Source organism: Equus asinus, chromosome 1 (assembly GCF_041296235.1).
Source record: "Equus asinus isolate D_3611 breed Donkey chromosome 1, EquAss-T2T_v2, whole genome shotgun sequence".
NCBI classification, from domain to species: domain Eukaryota; kingdom Metazoa; phylum Chordata; class Mammalia; order Perissodactyla; family Equidae; genus Equus; species Equus asinus.
In genome coordinates this window covers 152,314,336-152,337,564 of record NC_091790.1, presented here as the reverse complement: position 1 = coordinate 152,337,564, position 23,229 = coordinate 152,314,336, and the positions used below count along the sequence as shown (strand labels likewise).

The 23,229-nt window shown below is 34.6% G+C and overlaps 1 protein-coding gene across 1 annotated transcript in view; it reads right to left on the bottom strand.

Moving 5' to 3' along the window:
- The window catches only part of ABCB5 (ATP binding cassette subfamily B member 5), a 116,532-nt gene extending 96,542 nt beyond the window's left edge, over positions 1-19,990 (bottom strand). The window contains exons 1-6 of the mRNA XM_014830636.3: positions 19,938-19,990; positions 17,729-17,786; positions 13,411-13,561; positions 9,676-9,730; positions 2,165-2,356; positions 1,908-2,079 (exon numbers count right to left, since the gene is read on the bottom strand). Of these exons, the coding sequence (XP_014686122.1) occupies positions 1,908-2,079; positions 2,165-2,356; positions 9,676-9,730; positions 13,411-13,561; positions 17,729-17,786; positions 19,938-19,990 (681 nt within the window). The remainder of the gene's footprint in view (positions 1-1,907; positions 2,080-2,164; positions 2,357-9,675; positions 9,731-13,410; positions 13,562-17,728; positions 17,787-19,937) is intronic.
- Positions 19,991-23,229: the final 3,239 nt, after the last annotated feature.

The window sequence follows — 23,229 nt, the reverse complement described above, 5'->3', positions numbered from 1 at the left end:
ATTGGGAAAGACTTCATTTGGAGACAGATATTAAGGACATAGCTCTTTTTAGGTGTACTCTGGAAACTAGTGAGCCTTACTTGCCTTGATTTGATTTGTTATTATGTAAAAAGCAAGGTTTCCAGAGGGTATGGGTCAGGGGATTGTGGCAGGAAGAGGACAATGATCCTGCATATGTCTGGGGTGTGACCCCTGAAGCTATTACTGCACAATGCAGCCTGCCTAGTAAAAGCTGTGTCTCCACACTAAGAGGTGAGATTTCAGAGAGAGAGACAGAGAGGAGAATAACACTCTTGGTGATATTAGGTAAGTTTACCTGATTTCTCAAAACTTTTTAATCAGAATGTACCTTTTTCTCCATTATATATCCCACTCACTACTCCCTTAATTAGCAAAGGATTTAATTTAGTAATTAGCACAACAGTTCAATGAAAAGGAGCAGGGAAATTGTCCTGAGAGTTGTGAGTCTTTAACTGCTGCCTACTCACATAAAAAACTTATTTACTTTCAAAATACATTCCACATAATTGGAGTTGTTTTCACATAAGACATGCTCAGATGATTGGCAAAGTATGTAGGTAGCATAAACTGACTAATACTCATTATTTTCTGAATTCACTTAATAAAGATAATTATTTCTGTAATATGTTACTGGAGGGGAAGCAGCACCCAGCAAAAAGCCTTGTACACAGTGAGTACTTAATAAATGTTTGCCAAATTAAACTGAATTGAAGGAAGCTAGAAACCATCCACCCTGGACTTTTTAGTTATTTGGATAACTTTGACCTTTACTTGCTTTCTATTCACAATCAGTTAATACAACAGCAGAACTTAGATTCCTCACTGCTGTTGCCTTTAAGCTCCTTTTCCACTTCACTTCCCTGGGCAGTTGAGTTTAAGGCCCTGATCTTAGTAACATACTGTGGGTAATCTTCCTACAGAGAGGTCCTCATTTCAAATAAGCTGGGGATGAAGATTTTGATAAAGGTTACAAGGTTAACACTAGAAGTCACACTAAATAAAGATTTGTTGTCTAAATATCCAAGCCTATTTTTATGGAATTGCTCAACCATAGAATATTTTTATTGCTGAAAATTCTTACTGGTTGAATTTGTATATTGCCAGCAAATAAACCCAGTGAATTTTATGGCTTTGATTTCCATAAAGAACAATTAGCTTGAATACATTGTGCCTCCAATCTAGGAGATGGGTATACACATTGGTAGGATTACCAAAGACTTGATTTGGAGAGAGATATTAGGGATATATTGGTTGTTTTTGGACTTCACAAACAGCATTGGTTTCAAAACCAGGCTGTAAATAGATTAATATCTTTTGGTATACTCACAGTATAACAGAGCTAAAAATATATTAGAATGCAAATACATCATTTGTTTAAAAAACTGAAATAGATTTACACAGTACATAAAAATAGACCATTCTGAATGTAATTCAGAGCCTTATAAAAAATACAAACTTGAAATGGCTAAAATAAAACAAGTGTTTAAGTGTTTACTGTTTAAGGACTTTCTTGTTCTATTCTACTGAAAATGAATTGCAACATATTTATCTGGGAATTTAGAACACACAAGGCTTTCCCAGTATCCAGTGTATAATGGCATAATAATTTATCCATGCTATTACCGGAAGCTGTATTAGGCTACTAAATGAAGAGGAATGTTTTTTAACGTTAGTAAGATATTAAAGCCAAGCCTCATTTTAGCCAAACAACTTGAAGATAGAAACATGATTAATTGTGAACAAAATCAAAAGTATTTGTGGTGTATAATATTCCTTTCTATTTTGAGACATAGAAAATAAAAAGAAATGTCTTTTTTGAGAAACCTAGTCAAACATCTGGTTCACACTCCTGCTTCCAGTCAGCACTGCATTAGCCATTTGCCTACCTTAGAAAACATTGCTGCTGAAGCAATTATAAGAGGAGAGGTAGATAGAGTCACCAGGGTGAGTTTCCAGCCCTTCACCAAACCAATCACCAGGCCAATAGAAAAAGTAGAAATGTTTTGAAACAACAGGGCAATCTTGTCTCCAATACCCTCATTGATTTTGTTGATGTCACTGAAACAAGTAAATAAATGCAGTTAAGTCATTTATACTTCATATATAAGAACAAAGTTGACATACTGCACATCCATCCTCTTACTCAGTCATGCGAGTATTAAGTTCACCGATGTCAGAGCTGTCAAACCAGCTGATGTCCTGTGCCAAAATTGAATGAAAAAACTGTTTTCGAATTCTGTTGGTTTGTCGTGCTGCAGTCATAACCCAAAAGGAAATCTGCATGTAGCCAAAAACCAAGGCAATAACTCCTATTCCAACATAATACAGGGTCAACCTGAAAAAAGATTATTGGAAATGTTAGTGAGACTGAGGCACAAATTTCTCCCTTGTTACTAAAAAAATGAAATCTATCATAACATGTGATTAAGAGAATTTGTGCTGCAACCTTAAAATAACTAAAAATAAACCTCCATGAGAAAAAGTGAAGTACATTGAATGTAAGAATCTAGGTTTTCCTAGTAAGACACCTAGAGTATGTCTCTCTCACATTATTAGCAGAAATTAGCTTTTTAAAACAAATTTCCTATTTATATATTGTTTCAGCATTTTTTAATACTTTCATTTGAAAAAGTTACATTGAAGTAATTAAGATAGCTGTATGTGGAACAGGAGGGAAAAGAAATGATAGTATTAAAAAGCATTGCATAAAATGCTTTAAAATATATATATCTACCATTACTAAATATATAAATACCAATGTATAAACCATTTATACCCAAATTCAACTTAAGGAATTTACCCTAAGGAAATATGTACAAAGATTAATATAGATGCATGGTCATTGTAACATTAGTAACAACACAGCAAAGCTGAAAACAATCTAAATATCTAACAGTAGAACAGATCAGAAATGTAGTCAATTAACTAACGTATGCTGGGTGCCCACTATGTGTGAGGTTCTAGAGATACAGTCATGAGCAAGATAACAGGTCCCTACTCAAGAAGAGTTTATATTCTGGTGGGAGGAGACAATACACAAAGAAAAAGAATTTCAGGTCATTTATGAAGGAAGTAAATAGGGAGATAGGTCACAGAATAACTAATGGATAAAGCTGGTTTGGGAAAGCTAGTGCAGATAGAGTGAATAGGAAATTTTCTTTAAGGAAGTGACATTATTGCTGGGATCCAAAAGACAAAATGGAGCCAGCTATAAAAAGAGCAAGAAGAAGAGCATTCTAGAAAGAGAAGAAGAACTAATAATGTCTGAGTCAGGAAAAAACTTAGCATATTCCAGGAACAAAAGAAGTCCAAAGTGGTATGAAACAATTAGACTGCAGAAATTGGCATACGCAGGGCTTTTAGCCACGGTGCATTGTACAGGTTTTATTCCAAGAGAAACAGAAGACTACTGGAGGATTTAAGCATGGGATGATCTTATTTGTCCAACTTTTTAAAAGGTCACTCTGGCTCCTCTATGTAGAATGGATGGAGGTGACCACAATGGAAGCAGGCAGTTTAGTTAGGAGGCTATTGCAACGGCCAAGGTGAAAAGGATGGAGGCTTGGATGAGGATGGTGGCAGCCAATGGGCAAAGAAGTGGACAGATTCTAGATATATTTTGGAAATACAACAAACTAAAGCTGCCAATGTACTGGATGTGAGGAATGCAGGTAGAGGAGAAATTAAGGACAACTTCTTAGATTTTGACTTGAGCAACAGGATGAATGGGGTGCTATCTACAGAGGTGGGAGACTAGGAGAGGAACAGATGTGCAGGAGATATCAAGTGTTCTGATTTAGATATGATAAGTTTGCATGCCTATTAAACATAATGTAAATTAGAAAGTCGTCAGCTTATAGGTGGTAGTTAAAACAAAGGACTGGCTGAGACCACCCATGCAGAGACAGAATGAAGTGTAGATAAAGAAGAGAAAAGGAGAAGGACTGAGCTCAGGGACTCTCCAAACATGGGTGGAGTTAGGGATGAAGAGAAAGAGCCTGCAAGGAAAGCTGAAGAGTGGCCAACAAGGTAGCTGGAAAGCCAGGAAAGTGAAGTATACCAAGGAAAACACAGAGGAACATGCAGTCAATCCTCATTATTCCCAGATTCTGTGTCAGCAAATCTGCCTGGTTGATAACATTTATTTGTAACCCCAAAATCAATACTCAGGATGTTTTCATTGTTATTCATGAACATGTGCAGAGTGGCAAAAAATCTGAGTTACCCAACACAGACATTCCCAGCTCAAGTTGAAACAAGGCAACATTCTGCCTTCTTGTTTCAGCAATCACACTATAAACAAGTCATTTCTGTGGTCTATGTAGTACTAAATTTCTCTCATTTTTGTGCTTTTTGTTGATGATTTCACTGTTTAAAATGGCTCCCAAGCACCATGCTAGTGCTGTCTAGTGTTCCTACACGCAAGAAGTCTGTGATGTACCCTATGGAGAAAATATGTGTTAGATAAGCATCACTCAGGCATGAGTCATAGTGCTGTTGACCATGAGTTCAGTGTTAATGAATCAACAATATATATTAAATAAAGTAACTTTAAACAGAAATACACATAAAATGAGGTTATGTGTTGACTGACTGATGAAAATGCTGTGACCAGAGGCTCACAGGAATCTAACCCTGTATTTACCTTAGGAGCAATGGTTCAGTATTCACTAATTCAGTGTTCATGATGACTTTAATAGAAGAAAAGAATTTCAAATAATGAGAATTGACTGTTTCCTAATAAGAAGGACTGTTCAAGGACAGCATAGAACATTATAGTTTTAATAAAAATCATCTTACTGAACTTTATTGTTGTGGGAAAAATGTTTGCAATATTGTGAGAGGGAAATGGGTTATAAAATCAAATGAAAAGAACAATGCAAGCCTTATACACTGAAAACTACAAAACATTATTGGGAGAAGTTAAAGAAGATCTAAATAAGTAGAGAGACAATCCATGTTGTGAAGATGACAAATTGATCTACAGATTCAATGCAATCCCTGTCAAAAATCCTAGCAGGCTATTTTCCAGAATTTGACAAGTTGATCTTAAAATTTATACAGAAATTGAGAAGAACTCAAAATAATTTTTAAAAAGAAGAACAAAGTTGGAGGACTTAACATTTCTTGATTTTACTTATTTATTTATTTTAACTCTAAGACTATAGTAATCAAGACAATGTGATACTAGCATAATAACATACATATCAATCAATGCAAGAGAACTGAAAGAACAGAAACTAACCGTTACATCTATGGACAGTTGACTTTTAGCAAAAGTCTCGATGTAATTCAATGGAGAAAGGACAGTTTTTTCAAGAAATAGTGCTGGGACAAATGGATAGCCACATGCAAAAAAGAAATTAGACCTTTACCTCAAAACAGTCACAAAAGTAAACTCAAAATGGATCATAGACCTGAGTGTAAGAGCTAAAAGGTTGAAACTTGTAGAAGAAAATGTTGGAGAAAATCTTCATGATCTTGGGTTAGGCAAATAATTCTTAAAGCCAGAAGGGCAAGCCATAAAAGAAAAACAAATTGTGTCTCATCAAAATTTAAAACCTTTGTGGTTCAAAAGAAACTTTTAAGAAAATGTAAAGACTAGCCTTAGACGAGGAGAAAATATTTGCCAACCATATATCTGATATAGAACTTGTATCTAGAATCTATAAAGAACTTTCACAATTCAATAATATGAAGACAATTAGCAAAAAATTAAATTAAAAAATAGGCAAAATATTGAATATACACTTTACCAAAGAAAATATATGAATGCCTAAAAAGTACATGAAAAAATGCTCATTATTAATCACTAGGGATAAGCAAATTAAAGCCACAATATGATGCCACTTCACCCTTACTACAATGGCTATAATCAAAAAGACAGACAATAACAACTGTTGGCAAGGATGTGGAAAAACTAGAACTTTTATACATTATTGGAGGGAAGATAAAAAGATGTAGCCATTTTGGAAAACAGTTTGACAGTTTCTTAAAAGATAAGCATAATCTTAACATATGACCCAGCAATTCCACTCCTTGTTATCTACCCAAGAAAAATAAAAACATATGCCTACGCAAAGGTTTATGTATCAATGTTTATAGAAGCATTATTTTCAAATAGCAAAAAACAGGAAGGATCAATGTCCGTCAATGAGTGAATAGATAAACAAAATGTGACACATCCCTGGAATGGATTACTACTAAGCAATAATAAGGAATGAGCTTCTGATACATGCTACAACATGGGTGAACCTCAAAAACATTATGCTAAATAAAATAAGTCAGGTGCAAAACCCTATATATGTTTCTATGCATATGCAAAGTCCAGAAAAATGCTAATTTTTAGTGATTGCAGATAAGCAGTTGCCTGGGGCTGGGAGTGGGAATGGAGAGTGACTGCAAAGGAGGGAAACTTGCACAGTGATGGAAGCGTTCTAAAAATGGACTGTGGTGGTGGTTGCACAACTCAGTAAATTTATTAAAATCATTGAATTGCACACTTAAAACTGGTTTTTTAATAAGTAAATTATGCCTCAATAAATGTGTTAAAATCATATAAACAGTATTAACCTCAATTATATTAAAGTTATATATGTATACTTATACATGTAAAAGTCTATAATAATATAAACCCAAATTAACATTTATTATTTACTAGCAGTAGGGTTATAAGTGATTTAATTTTCTTTGTGCACTTTTATCCTTTCACATTTTCTATAATGAAAATATTAAGTATTTAATCAGAAAAAGTAATTAAAATAAAATTTTTTTTTTTGAGGAAGATTAGCCCTGAGCTAACATCTGCTGCCATCCTCCTCTTTTTGCTGAGGAAGACGGGCCCTGAGCTAACATCCGTGCCCATCTTCCTCTACTTTGTATGTGGGTCCTTTATGTATCTGAGTATCATTAAATCTTCAGGAAGTATTAATATCCCATTTTACAGATGAAGAAACTGAAGTTTACCGAAGTTGCCCAATAGCCTCCATAGTTAGAAAGTGGCAGAGCCCACAATCTGAATCCTGAACCTATGATCTGGATCCTGAGCTTATGATCTGAATCACTGTGGCAATATTTCTGAGGAAAAAGGTTCCTCAAATAAGTTTGGGAAACACTGCATACCTAGCGCCTTCCCACTGCCCCCTCCTCTGGAAACTGATAATACATAGGAACATATTAAAAGATTTGAAAGCAAAGAATAGTTTAATTTTGCTCAACCCAGGATGTCTCAGACTAATTGACCATGAACACCCCTGTCCTTTTAAAATGCATCGCCTATTAAAATTTGCCAATTCCACTGTACACAATTTGGGAATTACTTTAGGCTACAACTTGATGCAACAGAAACTGCCAACTATCTAATGTATCATCTAATATCTGATTTTATCTTCTTCCTAAATAAGAGAACCTCCATTTTATTTGGAGTGTTCCATGCTCAGCTAAAATGCATGTGGTCATACGACTTGTAGAAAGTCAGAAGTAGAATGAGTTCCTGATGACTTTTGAGCTACATTTCATCCTTAGACTGCCTATTTTCAGATTTTTATATGTGAGAGAAATTAATTTCTATCATGGTTAAGCCACTATTATGATGGATTTTACATTAAGCACAGTTGAACTTAATCTAACACTGACTTGGTCATCTAGTTTGCCCTTTCATCTTCAAGTAGATTATAGTAGATATATCAAAAGTATCAAAAAGGATGGAACCAGTTGCTTAGAAGTTCATATAGAATTAATTAATTAATTCCTGACAGCAAAAGAGGAGGCACCATATTCATCAGCAATAATCTTGAAACTATATATGATTATGATCTGGATTCAACAAGAAAAGATTCAATTATTTTCAGAATAATTGTCTGACAAACATGACACAGGCATAGACAACATTAAAATTATATAAAACTATGAGTCATTGTCTTTGGAAAATAATTTAGAATAAAATTCTTCAGTTCCTGATTATAGATGAAAGAGGTATTATCTTATCCTCACCAAAAAAGTTGTTATATATAGCAATGTTTCCCCGAAATGTGTTCACCAAAATATTAGTTCAGCAGGATGTTACTAGGTGTTAGGGGAAGAAATTGGTTCTATAGTCAAATAGGTTTGGAAAAGTTGGATTAAATGGAGCTTTTATTATGCTTATCTGTCCTGCGTGTATCTGAGAGAAGGCTGTCATATACAGTGTTTCTAAGTCAATTTGATTATGGAACCTTTTTTTATCAAGTATCTCAAATATTTCCAAAACAGAAAACTAGTTTGAGATACAATAGCATAACAAATACTACATTATAAATGGTAAGAATGTTTCTTTATAAATTTAGTAGCCGTTTAATAACTGTACACAAACATATCTTTTCATCTTATTCTCCCTTTTATCTGTTTTTTAAATAGATCCTCCTCTCCTATTTTTAAAAGTTCCAAACTTTTTTTGTAAGAAACTCATACTTCATTACTGCACATCAGAACCCTGCTTTAATACTGTAAGACTAGAATTAAGTAGAAAGCAGAAATCTAGATCCTAATCAGGAATTTTCAAAAGACCCAATATAAAAAGTTTTATGTAAAAAGTGCTAAAAAAAAATGTTCCCTCAAAGAAAGTTGAGTCTGCAGCACAGCACATCTCGAGGAGGCACCACTCACATTGTAGTCCAGAACAGCACTGTTCAATAGAACGTTCTATGAGGAAGAAGCTACACAATACGGCAGCCAGCCATATGTAACTCCTGAGTACTTGGCATACGACTGAGAATGAGGAATAGAATTTTAAATTTCATTTAATTTTAATTAATTGAAATTTAAACAGCTACATGTGTATGTGCCTAACGTATTGGACAGTGCAGGTCAAGAATTATGGCCAGAGGGTGTCTCTGCAATGTGATAGGCATCCCTTGGGGTTACGCAACATGGAGGCTTCACTTTTCGGGGCAAAGAATAAGGGATCACTTAGCTCTGATAAGACTCTGATAGTTTTAGTGAGATATTACTGAAATCCAGTGAATATATTCAGTAAGGTAGCATCTCTCTAAGAAACTCAACGCATGTAATGAAGGAAAGCTACTGTTTAATACACAAAACTACAAAAACAGAATGTTTCTATAAATTATTTATTTCAGACTACAATTGTTAGTCTGAATACAACTTTACTATAACAGTCTGAATAATTAGTCTCCAAAATTAGTCTGAATAAAACTTTACTATTTTTATTTATTTTATTTTATTATTATTTTTACTATGTGTTGCACACATCTTTTTGGTTTTTAAAGTTTATAGAAGTGCATTTTTCTGTAAGTATTGTAATAAATAGGATTTGAAAGAAGAAAAAACAAGTCATTTAACCTCTAGGATATGTAACTTCAGTTCTAGGAAGAAAAATCGGTATAAAAATGCAAATTCGAAAACAACTATCCCATTGACAACAATTTTGTCAAACACAACTCAAAGTATTAAAGTATTTGAATTTATATACCTTTCAAATAGAAGAAAAATTGTGATAATTATATTTCATATACCTAATGAAAAAAGAGGACATGTTTGCTTTAGCCACTTATATGTAATATTAATGATCAGACAAACTTTTCAGGTATTGTTCCTTATAAGTATTGAATAAGCAGCATCCAACAAACACAAAGTTAACACTATATTTGGACTTACACAATTATATCTTCATTCACCTTCTCTTGAGACTGAGTACAGTTCTGATAATTTGCTGTAAAATAATTTTCAAATTATGAAGGAAATTAATTTATATTTGGCCACAATGTTTTTTATACATAGCTCTCCACACCAAATATAGTGCATTCTCAAGAAAATAAACTTAGTGCCTACAGACTGGTTAATGATCATCTTATTTCCTATTCTTTAACCTAAAACTTTAAATAATATCTTTGGCCTCAAGAAGCACTCACACAAAATGAAAAATTATAAGGAAATATTAACAATGGAGCTCGTATTCAAAAAGAGTTCTTTAGAACATCTCTGATTTCAGGCAACAGATGTGTAAGTAATAGTAAAAGAATTCTCCTTTCCTGCTGAGATTATGTATTTAGAATTCAGTTTGAGATACCCCAGGGAATAATTTAGAAACTCCAAGAAAAACAACACATGAAAGTGCTAGAAGTAGTAGTCATGGGAAAAATTTAAATGAAGCTCATTGAAACATGTTGGGTATAACAAAGATAGCAGCATCATACATCAGTTTTTAAAATAATCCTTGGGTTACAAGTTTTCTACGCAAACCTTTCTATATATCTTCTAGTAAAAAACACATCATACCAATTTCACGATTTCATCAACAGCACAAAACAGTGGTCAACATCCACTATCACAGTTTTTCTTTCTTAAACCTCTATAATAAACATTTAGAATGAATTGCAGACATCATGCTCTTCATCTCTTATGTAACCACAACATCATCACATATGATAATGTCTATGATCTTTATTTATTTATTCATTTTTCCTTTATTCCATTTATGGATTTATGGTAGGAAAAAAATTTAAAGCAGCTTATTCCAAATATCAGAATTGACAAGGTAGAAGTATTAAAACCCAGTAGAAAGTTTTAATGAGATTTAACTGAGCTAATAAAGACAATAAATATAGTTTCTAAAAAAGGTACCTAGGGGGCCAGCCCGATGGTGCAGCAGTTAAGTTCACATGCTCTGCTTTGGCGGCCTGGGGTTCGCCAGTTCGAATCCCGGGTGTGGACATGGCACTGCTTGGCAAGCCATGCTGTGGCAGGCGTCAAGTGGAAGCTGTCAAGCTTCCATTTTTTTTTTTTTGCTGAGGAAGACTGGCCCTGAGCTAACATCCATGCCCATCTTCCTCCACTGTTATATGTGGGACGCCTGCCACAGCATGGCTTGCCAAGCAGTGCCATGTCCACACCCGGGATTCGAACTGGCGAACCCCAGGCCACCAAAGCAGAACATGTGAACTTAACTGCTGCACCATCGGGCTGGCCCCCTAGGTACCTTTTTTAGAAACTATATTTATTGTCTTTATTAGCTCAGTTAAATCTCATTAAAACTTTCTACTGGGTTTTAATACTTCTACCTTGTCAATTCTGATATTTGGAATAAGCTGCTTTAAATTTTTTTCCTACCAAAAATCCATAAATGGAATAAAGGAAAAATGAATAAATAAATAAAGATCATAGACATTATCATATGTGATGATGTTGTGGTTACATAAGAGATGAAGAGCATGATGTCTGCAATTCATTCTAAATGTTAGAATGTTAGCTCAGGCCTAATCTTCCTCAAAAAAAAAAAAAATGTACCCTGAAAAAGGTACCTAGAACGAGACAAAAATGGCATAATTTCATTTTGGAAATATTAAGAGAGGTAGCATGTGCAAAAGTTCAGTGCTGGCACAAAAATGGGCCCCTGATCAATGATAGCTGTTATATTTATATTTTCATTTGTAGGAGCAAATATCCTCCTCTATTATCCTTCAGAAAATCAAAGCTAGAAGGTTGACAGACTCCTTAATATCTCCACTTCTCTTTAATAATATGTTATAATACACCAGTAATACCCATGTATTTATCTAAATCTTTATCAAACCTCTTTATATGTTCAACTACATTTGAAAAAACACTCAGTGAAACTCCAGAAACCTGAAGAAGCCTTAAACAAGAACAAAAATTAAAATTCACAGCAATATCAGTCAGATATGTGGTGCCCATCTTATCCAAAGCTGGTAAGGCAATCAATTCTAGAGGAGATCTAACAAAGAGTACTCTCAAGCCAACTGCTTTAGGTTGCTAGGTCTACCTTCCTCTCCTTCCCCCTTCCTTGCTTTTTTTCCATCCTTCCTTCCCTTACTCATTCGGAGACAGACATAATGGGCAATCAATAAATATTTGCTCAGTGAATTGGTGGTTCCATTTGTTCAACAAACAGAATGATATCTTTAGTTTAGCTTCATTAAAATATCAAAAAATTAATAACTGTGTAGATAGGAGATGATCACATGGAAGAACATAGAGATGGAAGCAATGGATGTATTTCACTTAAATAAGACTGGGACATTAGAAAGATTAGCCTTTGGGTAGAAAATAAGAGGGTATAAATTAGTATTTAAAGTGAAATAGGGCACAGAGGGAGGCACACTGTACAAAGCTAGGCTAGTGTCTAAAGGACAGCCCAGGTTTTAATGAGACATTTGCCCCAGTTATAATGAACAGCTATAAGGACACTTCCTGCTACGTAATTTGTAGAAAAACTTGTAAAATCATGGAATTACTAATATTTACAGTATCTACCAGATAAAAAAGATTGTGGATATCGTGTTAGTGCACAGGAGAATTGCTGGAATTTACATCTAAGGAACGTCACCTCAAAGGACATGATTCTGAAATAGGATGATATAAAAGCAACAATACACAAGGGATGCCTATAACTATGAGATATATGAAAACACTCTTTTCCCACACCTGATGCTAGAGTCCCTTCTTATCTTTATTCAGGGTATTTGCCTCTAGTACTACAATGTCCTCCATGCTCTGTTCTGCTTCCTTGCTGCATTATGTTCCACAGTGCCATGCATGTCTATATACTATGAAACTCTAAGTAGTCCCTCTTGATTTTATCTTTTTAACAGGTGTGTTACAAGTAAGTGGCCTGGAATGGCCAAAGGTTTTGATTAAATTCTTATATAATCATCACTTCTGATAGAAACTTATTCAAATTCCTAGAGAAACAAGCTGAGCTATAGCGGGTCTCACGTGAGTTTTTTTTTTTTGGTGATGAAGGTTGGCCCTCAGCTAGCATCTGTTGCCAATCTTCGTCTTTTTGCTTGGGGAAGATTGTCCCTGAGCTAACATCTGTGCCAATCTTCCTCTGTTTTGTATGTGGGATGCCACCACAGCATGGCTTGATGAGCGGTGTGTAGGTCTGCAACCAGGATCTCAACCGCAAACCCTAGGCTGCTGAAGCGGAGCATGCCAACTTAACCACTATGCCACCGGACTGGCCCCTCATACGATTTTTATACGCCATGAACAGACAGCCTTTGGACTTGAACAGCAACATCAGTTCTCCCCTGGTTCTCCTGCCTGCTGGCCCACTCTGCAGATTTTGAACTTACAACTTCGATAATGGTCTGAGACAATTCCTTAAAAGAAATCTCTCTTTTTGTGTGTGTGTGTATATATATATAGTAATATATAGTAGTGGATGTATCCTACTGGATATGTTTCTTTGAAGACTGCTGACTAATACAGATATTGGTTCTTTAGTCCTTGGCAATATACAATAAATGACTTAAATACATATTATGTAGATATTGTTTGAGAATAGAATAATCTGTATTATGAGCTTATGTTTGTTTTATTTAATGCTTTTGAGTCCCCAGTAATACAGAAAGTAAATACTGTACTCACTTGTGTTGATTTTGACTAGACATCCACTAATAAGGTTATCACTCATTTCTCCTAAAATCAGTGACATTACAGGAAGACAAGCTCCATTTATTAGTGATGCCAGTAATCCCAGGATCATGAGTGTGATGTCCAGTCCATCAGCAAAGCGGAACTGAGGAAAACAAATAAAACAGGGTAGCATGATAGCTTTAAAAATAACCAACCAAAAACAAACCTACAGTTTTTGCCAATAAGTAAACATTATTTTACAAATTGATTAAGAGACTAAATAAATGTATAAAATCATGGATAAGTATTTATACATAAAGTAAAAAAAAAAGTCCCTGATTTTAAGGATTTACAATGTCCTTTGCAGAAGTTATTGAAAAATAAAGTAGCAAAATTAGTACAAATTGTAGATCTGTGACACAAGTCAGGTCAGATGTGGGTATGAACCAGGAACCAGAAACTTCCTTCCATTTGGTTGATTCTGGAATAAATGAAGATATTTCAAAAGACTAAGAACAATACCTTGGCTTATGGAAAGTTGATCTTCAAACTTTCAGTTCCCTAGACTTATCAAAATCAGAGCAATAACACAACTAAGTGCAGTGAACAGTAATCATCTAGTAAAAATTAGTTCACCAAGTGTAATGAATCATATTTTTCATTCTTATTTTAAATTTCTCAGGTTCTTTCTATCCAGGACAACATCTATCCTGTAAATAAAGGTCTATAATATTTTGCAAGGCTGTTTGGAATAAGAAAGAAATACCTGAAAGCCAAATATTTAATGCTTTGCATCCTATTCTATAGCAGGTCCTTACAGCATTATTCCAAAACCAAATTATGAACAAATTTTAAAAATGTGGGTTACTTATTTTACTGAGAGAGGTCAAGATAAAATGTATAATGGTATTGAAATGAAATTAGATTTGAATAACAGCAACAGGAACTAGGTATGTAATTTATGAGTGGAGACTGAAAAAATGTTTTTCCATTCATTCACACAGTTGCTAATAAATATTTAGGAAGCAACCGCCATAGCATTGTACTTGGTACTACATATGATAAGAGAGTATCTCTGCTCCTCCACCTTCCTCCAGAATAGTGTGTTATCTTCTTGATAAAGTTTGTCGGGTTCTGCTACTTTATAGGTTTTTAAAAATTTGACTTTTAAAAAAACAGGCACAGCTTCATGTGTATTTCTAATGACACTGACAGCCAGACTGATACATAGATTAGAATAGGTGGAGGAGATGTTTTAGGAACACATGACTGGAAATGCATCCCATATGAGTTGGTATGCTGTATTTTCATTTTCATTTGTCTCCAGATTTTTTTTATTTCTCCTTTAATTTCTTCAATGATTCATTGGTTGTTCAGGAGCATGTTGTTTAGTCTCCATATATTTGTCACTTTCCCAGCTTTTTTCTTGTAGTTGATTTCTAGTTTCATAGCGTTATGGTCAGAAAAGATGCTTGATATGATTTCAATCTTCTTAAATTTACTGAGGCTTGCCTTGTTTCCAAACATATGGTCTATCCTTGAGAATGTTCCATGTGCACTTGAGAAGAACGTGTACTCTTCTGTTTTTGGATGGAGTGTTCTATATATATATATCTATTAAGTCCATTTGGTCTAGCTTTTTGTTTAAATCCACTATTTCCTTGTTGACTTTCTGTCTGGATGATCTATCCATTGATGTAATTGGGGTGTTAAGGTCCCATACTGTTATTGTGTTGTTGTTAATATCTCCTTTTAGGTTTTTTAATAGCTGCTTTGTGTACTTGGGTGCTCCTGTGTTAGGTGCATATATATTTACAAGTGTTATGACTTCTTGGAGTGTCACTTTGATTGTTATGTACTGCCCCTCTTGACTCTCATTGCCTGTTTTATCTTGAAGTCTACTTTGATATAAGTATGGCAAAACTTGCTTTCTTTTGTTTTCCATTAGCTTGGAGTATCATCTTCCATCCCTTCACTTGGAGCCCATGTTTGTCTTTAGAGCTGAGATGTGTTTCCAGGAGGCAGCATATTGTTGGGTCTTGTTTTTTAATCCATCCTGCCACTCTGTGTGTTTGCATTGGAGAATTCAATACATTTCTATTTAGAGTGATTATTGATATACGAAGGTTTAACATTGTCATTTTATCACTCATTTTCTGATTCTTCTGCATTTCCCTTGTTTCTTGTCCCATGTATTTTGGAGTACCAATTCAGTTTGGTAGTTCTCTATGATGATTTCCTCAATTTTCTCTTTATTTATCATTTGTGTCTCTGTTCTAATTATTTCTTTAGTGGTCACCATGAGGTTTGTATAAAAAAAATCTCATATATCAGGTAGTCCATTTTCTGATAGCCTCTTATTCCCTTAGACTAAGCCAATTCCATTCCTTTCCTCTTCCCCTTCTAAGTTATTATTGTCACAACATATTTGTTCTTGTGTTGTGAGTTTGTGGTTAAAATAATGAGATTATATTTATTTTTGATGTTTTCCTTCCCCTTATCTTTAATGTTATAATTTAGTGTTTGCTAACCTGTTCTGAACGAGAGCTGCAATTTTCTGATTTTGTCTACCTATTTATCTCCTTGCTCAAGGCTTTGTAACTCCCCCTTTTTTTCAGGTATGAGGGCCTTCTTAAGCATTTCTTGTAGTGGAGGTCTTGTGGTAATGACCTCCCTTAGTGTCTGTTTATCTGGGAAAGTTTTATTTCTCCACATCTGAAGGATATTTTCCCTGGATAGAGTATTCTTGGTTGAAAGTTTTTGTCTTTCAGAATTTTGAATATATCATTCCTCTCTCTCCTAGCCTGTAAGGTTTCTGCTGAGAAATCTGCTGAAAGCCTCATAGGGATTCCTTTGTAAGTTATTTTTTTCTGCTTTGCTGCCCTCAATATTTTCTCTTGGTCAGTGACTTTTGCCAGCTTTACTACTATATGCCTTGGAGAAGGTCTTTTTATATTGATATAATTAGAGGTTCTATTAGTGTTTTTCACTTGTATTTCCAGCTCCTTCTCCAGGTTTGGGAAGTTCTCAGCTATTATTTCTTTGAACAAGCTTTCTGCACCATTCTCCTTCTCTTCTCCCTCTGGAATACTTATAATCCTTATATTGCATTTCCTAATTGAGTCAGATATTTCTCAGAGAATTTCTTCATTTCTTTTTAGTCTTAGTTCTCTCTCCTCTTCCATCTGAAGCATTTCTATATTTCTACCCTCCAGACTGCTAATTCTCTCCTCCATAACATCAGCTCTGTTATTTAGGGAGTTCAGATTTTTCTTTATCTCATCCATTGTGTTTTTCATCTCCAACATTCTGATTGCTTTTTCTTTATAGTTTCAATCTCTTTTGTGAAGAATTCCCTCTGTTCATTAATTTTGCTCCTGATTTCATTGAACTATCTGTACTTTCTTGCAACTCATTGAGTTTTTCATGACAGATATTTTGAATTCTCTATTGTTTAGATTATAAATTTCTGTGCCTTCAGGATTTATTTCTGGGTGATTGTCATTTTCGTTCTGGTCTGGAGTACTAGTATATTTCTTCATGCTGTTTAATGGCGTGGACTTGTGCCTCTGCATAGTGATAGTATTTGGTCACAGCTTCCACCTGCTGCCACTGGGTGGGGGTCAAGAACTGTGTATTCTGAGCCCATCACAATTCATGGCTCACTTGCTGACAGCTGTTCCTTTTCTAACCTATGCCTGGGTTCTCTGGCTGACTGGCTGAGCTGGAGTGCTGGGTTGGGGAAGAGGCACTTTCTTTCATCTGTGCAATCCCAGGGGCATTCTCACTCTGCCCTCACTATCTGCTCTCCTGGTATTCTGGCTTGATGAAGACATCCCCAGAACAGTTTAGCCACTTCTGTGTGGGGCTTTCCCAAAGGCTGTGTGGGAACTCGGAAAGTGAAGGTCTTCCCACGGAATGCCACACCTTCCCCCTCTCCTCTCAGACCTGTATGTGGTCCTGCACCCTGTGTTGCTGGCATTGGGGGAGGGAGAGGAGATTGCCTTTCCTCCTTCCACTTCCTCCCCAGGGTCCAGCACCTCCACCTTCAGACATATGGCTGCATGGGTCTCTCAAACATCTTTTGTGTTGTGTGAATGTCCTCTTTGGTTTATGAATGTCCTTTTTGTTGCATCTCAGTGGGGAGAGTCTAAGGGAAGAGCTCATTCTGCCATGATGCTGACATCACCCTTGATGATGAATGTTTTTTAATTCCCCTTTTTACCCAAATAGATGTAAACTATCAAACAAACACAATCATTCTATGCACTACTGACAATTCTCTAAAATTTTCTCGTATAAACACATACTTTTAACTGATTTGACTTACTATCTCAATAGGTCCAACAACGTGCTTTCTTACTTTGGGCAGTTGTTCTTGCAGTTTCCTGAAAATAAATGTTTAAAATGGAAAGGTTACAATGTGAATATAACTTGCAACATTTCCCAATTAAAATTGTTTTGAAGTGTCAAATTTCACCCTTGGTAACAAATTTATATCCACACTGAAATTTTAAAAGCAAACTTAATGATAGATAGTACAAAGATTTTTGGTATCATCACTGGGAAAGTAAGTTGTTACTGGCTATCTCTACATTACTTAGGGTAACAGCTGAAGACAAACATTTGGAGTAGAATTTTTTTTATCGTGGTAAAAAAACATAATAGAATTTACCATCTTAACTATTTCTAAATGTACAGTTCACAATAACTCCCCACTCCCTCCTCCATCTAGCCTCTGGCAACCATCATTATACTTTCTGTCTCTAGGAATCTGACTACTCTAGGTACCTTACATTAGTAGAATAATATAGTAGTTTGTCTTTTTCTAATAGGCTTATTTCACTTAGCATAACGTTTTCAAGGTTCATCCATGTTGTAGCATATGTCAAAATTGTCCTCCTTTTTAAGGCTGAATACTTTTCCATTGTGTATATATCCCACATTTTGTTTATCCATTCACGAATCAATGGACACTTGGGTTGCTTCCACTTTATGGCTATTGTGAATAATGCTGCTATGAATGGGGATATACAAATATTTTTTCAAGTCTTTGCTTTCAATTCTTTTGGGTATACAACCAAGAGTGGAATTGCTGGATTCTGTGGTAATTCTATTTTTAATTTCTTGAGGAATCACCATACTGTTTTCTATAGCAACTGTACCATTTTACATTCCCACCTCCTATGCACAAGGGTTCCAGTTTCTCCACATCCTCACCAACACTTGTTATTTTCTGTTTTATTTTGACTATTTTTTCAATAGTAGCCATCTTAATGGGTGTGAGGTGGTGGATTAGACTTTTAAACCCTTTGTAACAAATTGTCCAAGAGCAACAGTGAGCTTTAAATGAAAGGAGTTCTAGTAAGTACACATTAAACAATGGTACTGGGAATTTTGTCCCCCATTAAAAATTTCATTTCTTAGTTGACATTTCAAGAAGGTCCAGATGAAAACTGTAAATTTTATCCATTGATTTCAGGGAAATCTGTAATCTATCAACTACACACACACACACCCAATTCTGAAATATTAAAGGAAGAATGGTGGGGATCAGATTAAGTTTTCTAAAAAAGACGTCACAGAAGGACAAACTTCTGATTCTTCTTTCCAGCTTTATAATACATTGTTCAGTTAGCTTTGATAAATGACAAGTCACTTACTTTTATTCTACCTGAAGTTAATGATTTACTTACTAGGTCAATTTGCTCTGAGATGATTCACAGACAACAAAAAGTGCTTTAAGATTGTAAAGCTCTACAACCCCTTCCCCTAAGCCAAATGTGAATTTTAAAGATTAAGACCCCGTAAACTTCTTCTTTTGATAAATTCTGTCTCAGGAAAACATTTCTGTCTCTCACTGACCTTCATGAAAAGCCTTTGAAGGCGGGCTCAGGTAGTCTTTCAAAAGTCTCTTTTCTACCAGAGTTAAAAGTAGAAAAGAGCACATGAGCAGTAATGGAGGCAGCTCCCTTTCTGGCTATTTGTGGCCCTGCGTTAATGAGCCAGTGATCTAGAGGGGTCCTCTCCAGTTTTACAGTTTATACACAGAAATGTAACACAATTATTATAGTAAAAGTAGAAATAAAAGCTTTCAAACCATTTCTATTTTAAATCTCTAAACTAATGAATTATAGGTGTAGGAAGTTTTATAATATACATATACACACAGACACCTATTTATCTAGTGAAAAATAATCAGAATCCAATATTTTCTTGTATTAAATGTGCCACATGGAATGAAGGATTCACAGAGAGCTGAAAATATTCAGGCATTTTTTCCTTTATATACTGATAAACCACAAGAAATTCAGAAGAATAAATATCTGAAGTACTAAATTAATAAATCCTGTAGCTATTACAGTTCCTGAAATTACTATTAAGCCAATTGAAATTCTGATTATGTTGAAGTCCAGCAAAATGCAAATAGCACTGCTATTTTTTGAAAAACATTGTAAACATTATTGCCACAGCTGTGAACAGGATAAGGTATATTTGAAGTTGCAGAACACTTTCTGTAGAATTTTGGCAAAGCTTACCCATTTCTCTGATAATTTTCTTGCATCTCATCAGTTCTTTCAGAATTAGCCATCTTATTTAATTCTTCTGAAATAAAATATTAACAAACATTTGACTATGTGAAATTTTATCACTTAGTTGATATAAAGCATTCTTTACATCCCTAACAGCTTCTGAAAAAGCATGCTGCTGAGTTTCACCCTGTCTCCTCAAACCCTCCCCCAACTGAAGTTTCCAGTTAGGTAGCTCATCTATTCAGATTTTATCATGAATTTATAACTTCCTTGCTTCATTCTGGGCTTAGATTTGAAGCCAATGAATCTTTTAGAAATAGAGTAAAAGAAGGAAAGCCAGATTCCATGGACAATGCATGTGTTTTCAGGACACTAGATTTTATTCCCACTCTGCCACTGATTTGATTGTTATTGATGAAAAATCTTTAAATTATTTCATGCTTAGCTTACTCTGTAAAAAACTGATGCAGCAGTTTCTGTTAGCCAGCAGTTTGAGGGGATAGGGTTTTCTAGTTCACCAAATATAAACAAGGTAGGGCTTCTACCACATATGAATTAAGTTATCAAAAAATTAGAATATTTTGAAAACACACATATCATTAAAATTTTATTAAGCATAATATATTCTTCCTTTGGATGATACTTCAGGATCATAGCTTTTCTTAAGATCACAATTATGTACATAAATTATTTTATTGCAAATGTATAGAGATGTTTTTGACTCAATCTCATATAACACATTATCTATTATTGAGATAGTTATAAAGAATATAGATTTAAACTCTAGAGTGGAATTGCTAATTAACTAAGCATGTGAAAAAACCTACACACTTTCAAATAGTAAGCTTCTGCATGAAGGAACAAGTCCCAACGGATCAGAAATGATTTCAGTACCTGAGAAGGAAAGCATGATACAAATACATTGGCATATTTTTCCTTTTTTAGAAATCAACAGTCATAATTTCATAGAGGAAATCTTTACAATGGCTATACTGATGTTACACCATCTCCAGTTATTTAACATATGTGTAAGAAAAGTAATAAATAAAATAGACTCTATTAATCATTTGTATTTTATAGAAATTAACCATTATACAATAAAACTCATAAATTCATAAAAAGAAACCAAAGCAATTGAAACTTACCTTGATAAGTGCATGATCTGTTCACTTACACCAAAATCATGTATGGTTTCTCTCCTCAACAAATAACGAACTGCACTTTCATAACTGTGCTTTGATATGCTTATTTTCTGATGACGCAGTAATATCTGATTACCACAATGGTGAATTTCCAGGTAAAGCACACAATGTTCTTCATGTCATACTGCACCTGATAGCAAGGTGAGCAAAGAAATTCATTGAGCCAAATAAACACTCTTTTTAAAGACCCGTAGTGTCTATGTACCCAGTTTTCTATTGTTTAGTCTCATAATATTTTTTAGTTAGCTGAATTAGTAATTATAATAAATAAAATAAATGTCTCTTTAATAAGGCAATGGTACATTGACACAACAAATATTCATTGACTAATATAATATGCAAGGTATTCATTCAATTACCTCATTGTTGCTGCCTGAAAATAATCACTTCCTTCTCTGATTTCTTTTTGTGCTTTGCTCGCATCTGCATTATATTCATTGACACATGCAACCTTATATTACAATTCCTGGCTACCCTATAGATTATATTTCTTTACCTATTCCTTCATGAATTCATTGAAAAAAATATTGAGCTTATATGATGTGTCAGCTACTAGTTTATAAAAATAAAAAGATATGTTCCCTTGTCCTGAGGAACTTAACATGCCTCATTTTTTACTCTATAATATAGCCTTGCTACTCAGTGTGGTCCCATGACTAGCAGCATCAACAACACCTGGGACCTTGCAGAATTTAAAAATTTTTTAAAAAATTGTGGTAAAACATACATAACATAAAATTTAACATTTTAACTATGTTTAAGTGTACAATTCAGTGGCATTAACTACATACACTATGTTGTGCAACCAATCACCAGTACAGAATTTTTTATTCATCCCAAACTGAAACTGTGTACCCATTAAACAATAATCTCTCATTCCCTCCTTCCCCCAGTCCCTGGTAGCCTCTATTCTACTTTCCGTCCTTATGAATTTGCCTATTTTAGGTATGTCAGATAAGTGGAATCATAAAATATTTCTCCTTTTGTGTCAGGCTTATTTCTCTTACCATGTTTTCAAGGTTCGTCCATGTTGTAACATGTGTCAGAATTTTCCTTCCTTTTTAAGGCTAATACTATTCCACAGTGTGTGTGTATGTGTGTGTGTGTGTGTGTGTGTGTGTGCATATAACACATTTTGTTCATCCATTCACCTGTTGATGGACATTTGGGCTGTTTTCACCTTTTGGTGATTGTGAACAATGCTGCTATGAACATTAGTGTATAAGTATCTCTTTGAGTTATTCCTTTCAATTCTTTTGGGTATATACCCAGAAGTGGAAATGTTGGAACATTTGGCAATTCTTCATTTAACTTCCTGAGGAACTGCCATACTGTTTTTCACAACAGCTGTACTATTTACATTCCAACTAGCAATTCACAAGGGTTCCAATTTCTCCATATCCTCACCAACACTTGATATTTTCTGGTTTATCGATAATAGCAATCCTAATAGGTATGAAGTGATATTTCATTGTGGTTTTGATTTGCATTTACCTAATGACCAGTGATACTGGGCATCTTTTAATATGTGTATTAGCTATTTGACATCTTTGCAGAAATGTCTATTCAAGTCAGTTGTCCATTTTAAAATTTTTTGTTGTCATTGTTGAGTTGTAGGAGTTCCTTATATATTCTAGATATTAAATCTTCATCAGATATAGGATTTGCAAATATTCTCTCCCATTCTGTATTTTTTTTAGTCTCTTCATAGTGTCTTTTGATGCACAAAAGATTTAAATTTTGATGAAGTCAAATTTATCTATTTTTTCTTCTGTTGTCTGGGCTTTTGGTGTCATAGCCAAGAAATCATTGCCAAATCCAGTGTCATAGCCTTCTCCCTATGTTTTCTTCTAAAAGTTTGATAGTTTTAGCACTTACATTTATGTGTTTTTTACCCATTTTGAGTTATTTTTTTACATGGTATAAGATAAAGGGTCTAACTTCATTCTTTTATATGTGGATATTCAGTTTTGCCAGCACTATTCATTGAAAAGACTGTCCTTTCTCCGTTGAATCATCTTGGCATCCTTGTTGAATATCATTTAAAAATATACGTGAGGGTTTATTTCTGGGTTCGTTATTCTATTTGATTGGTC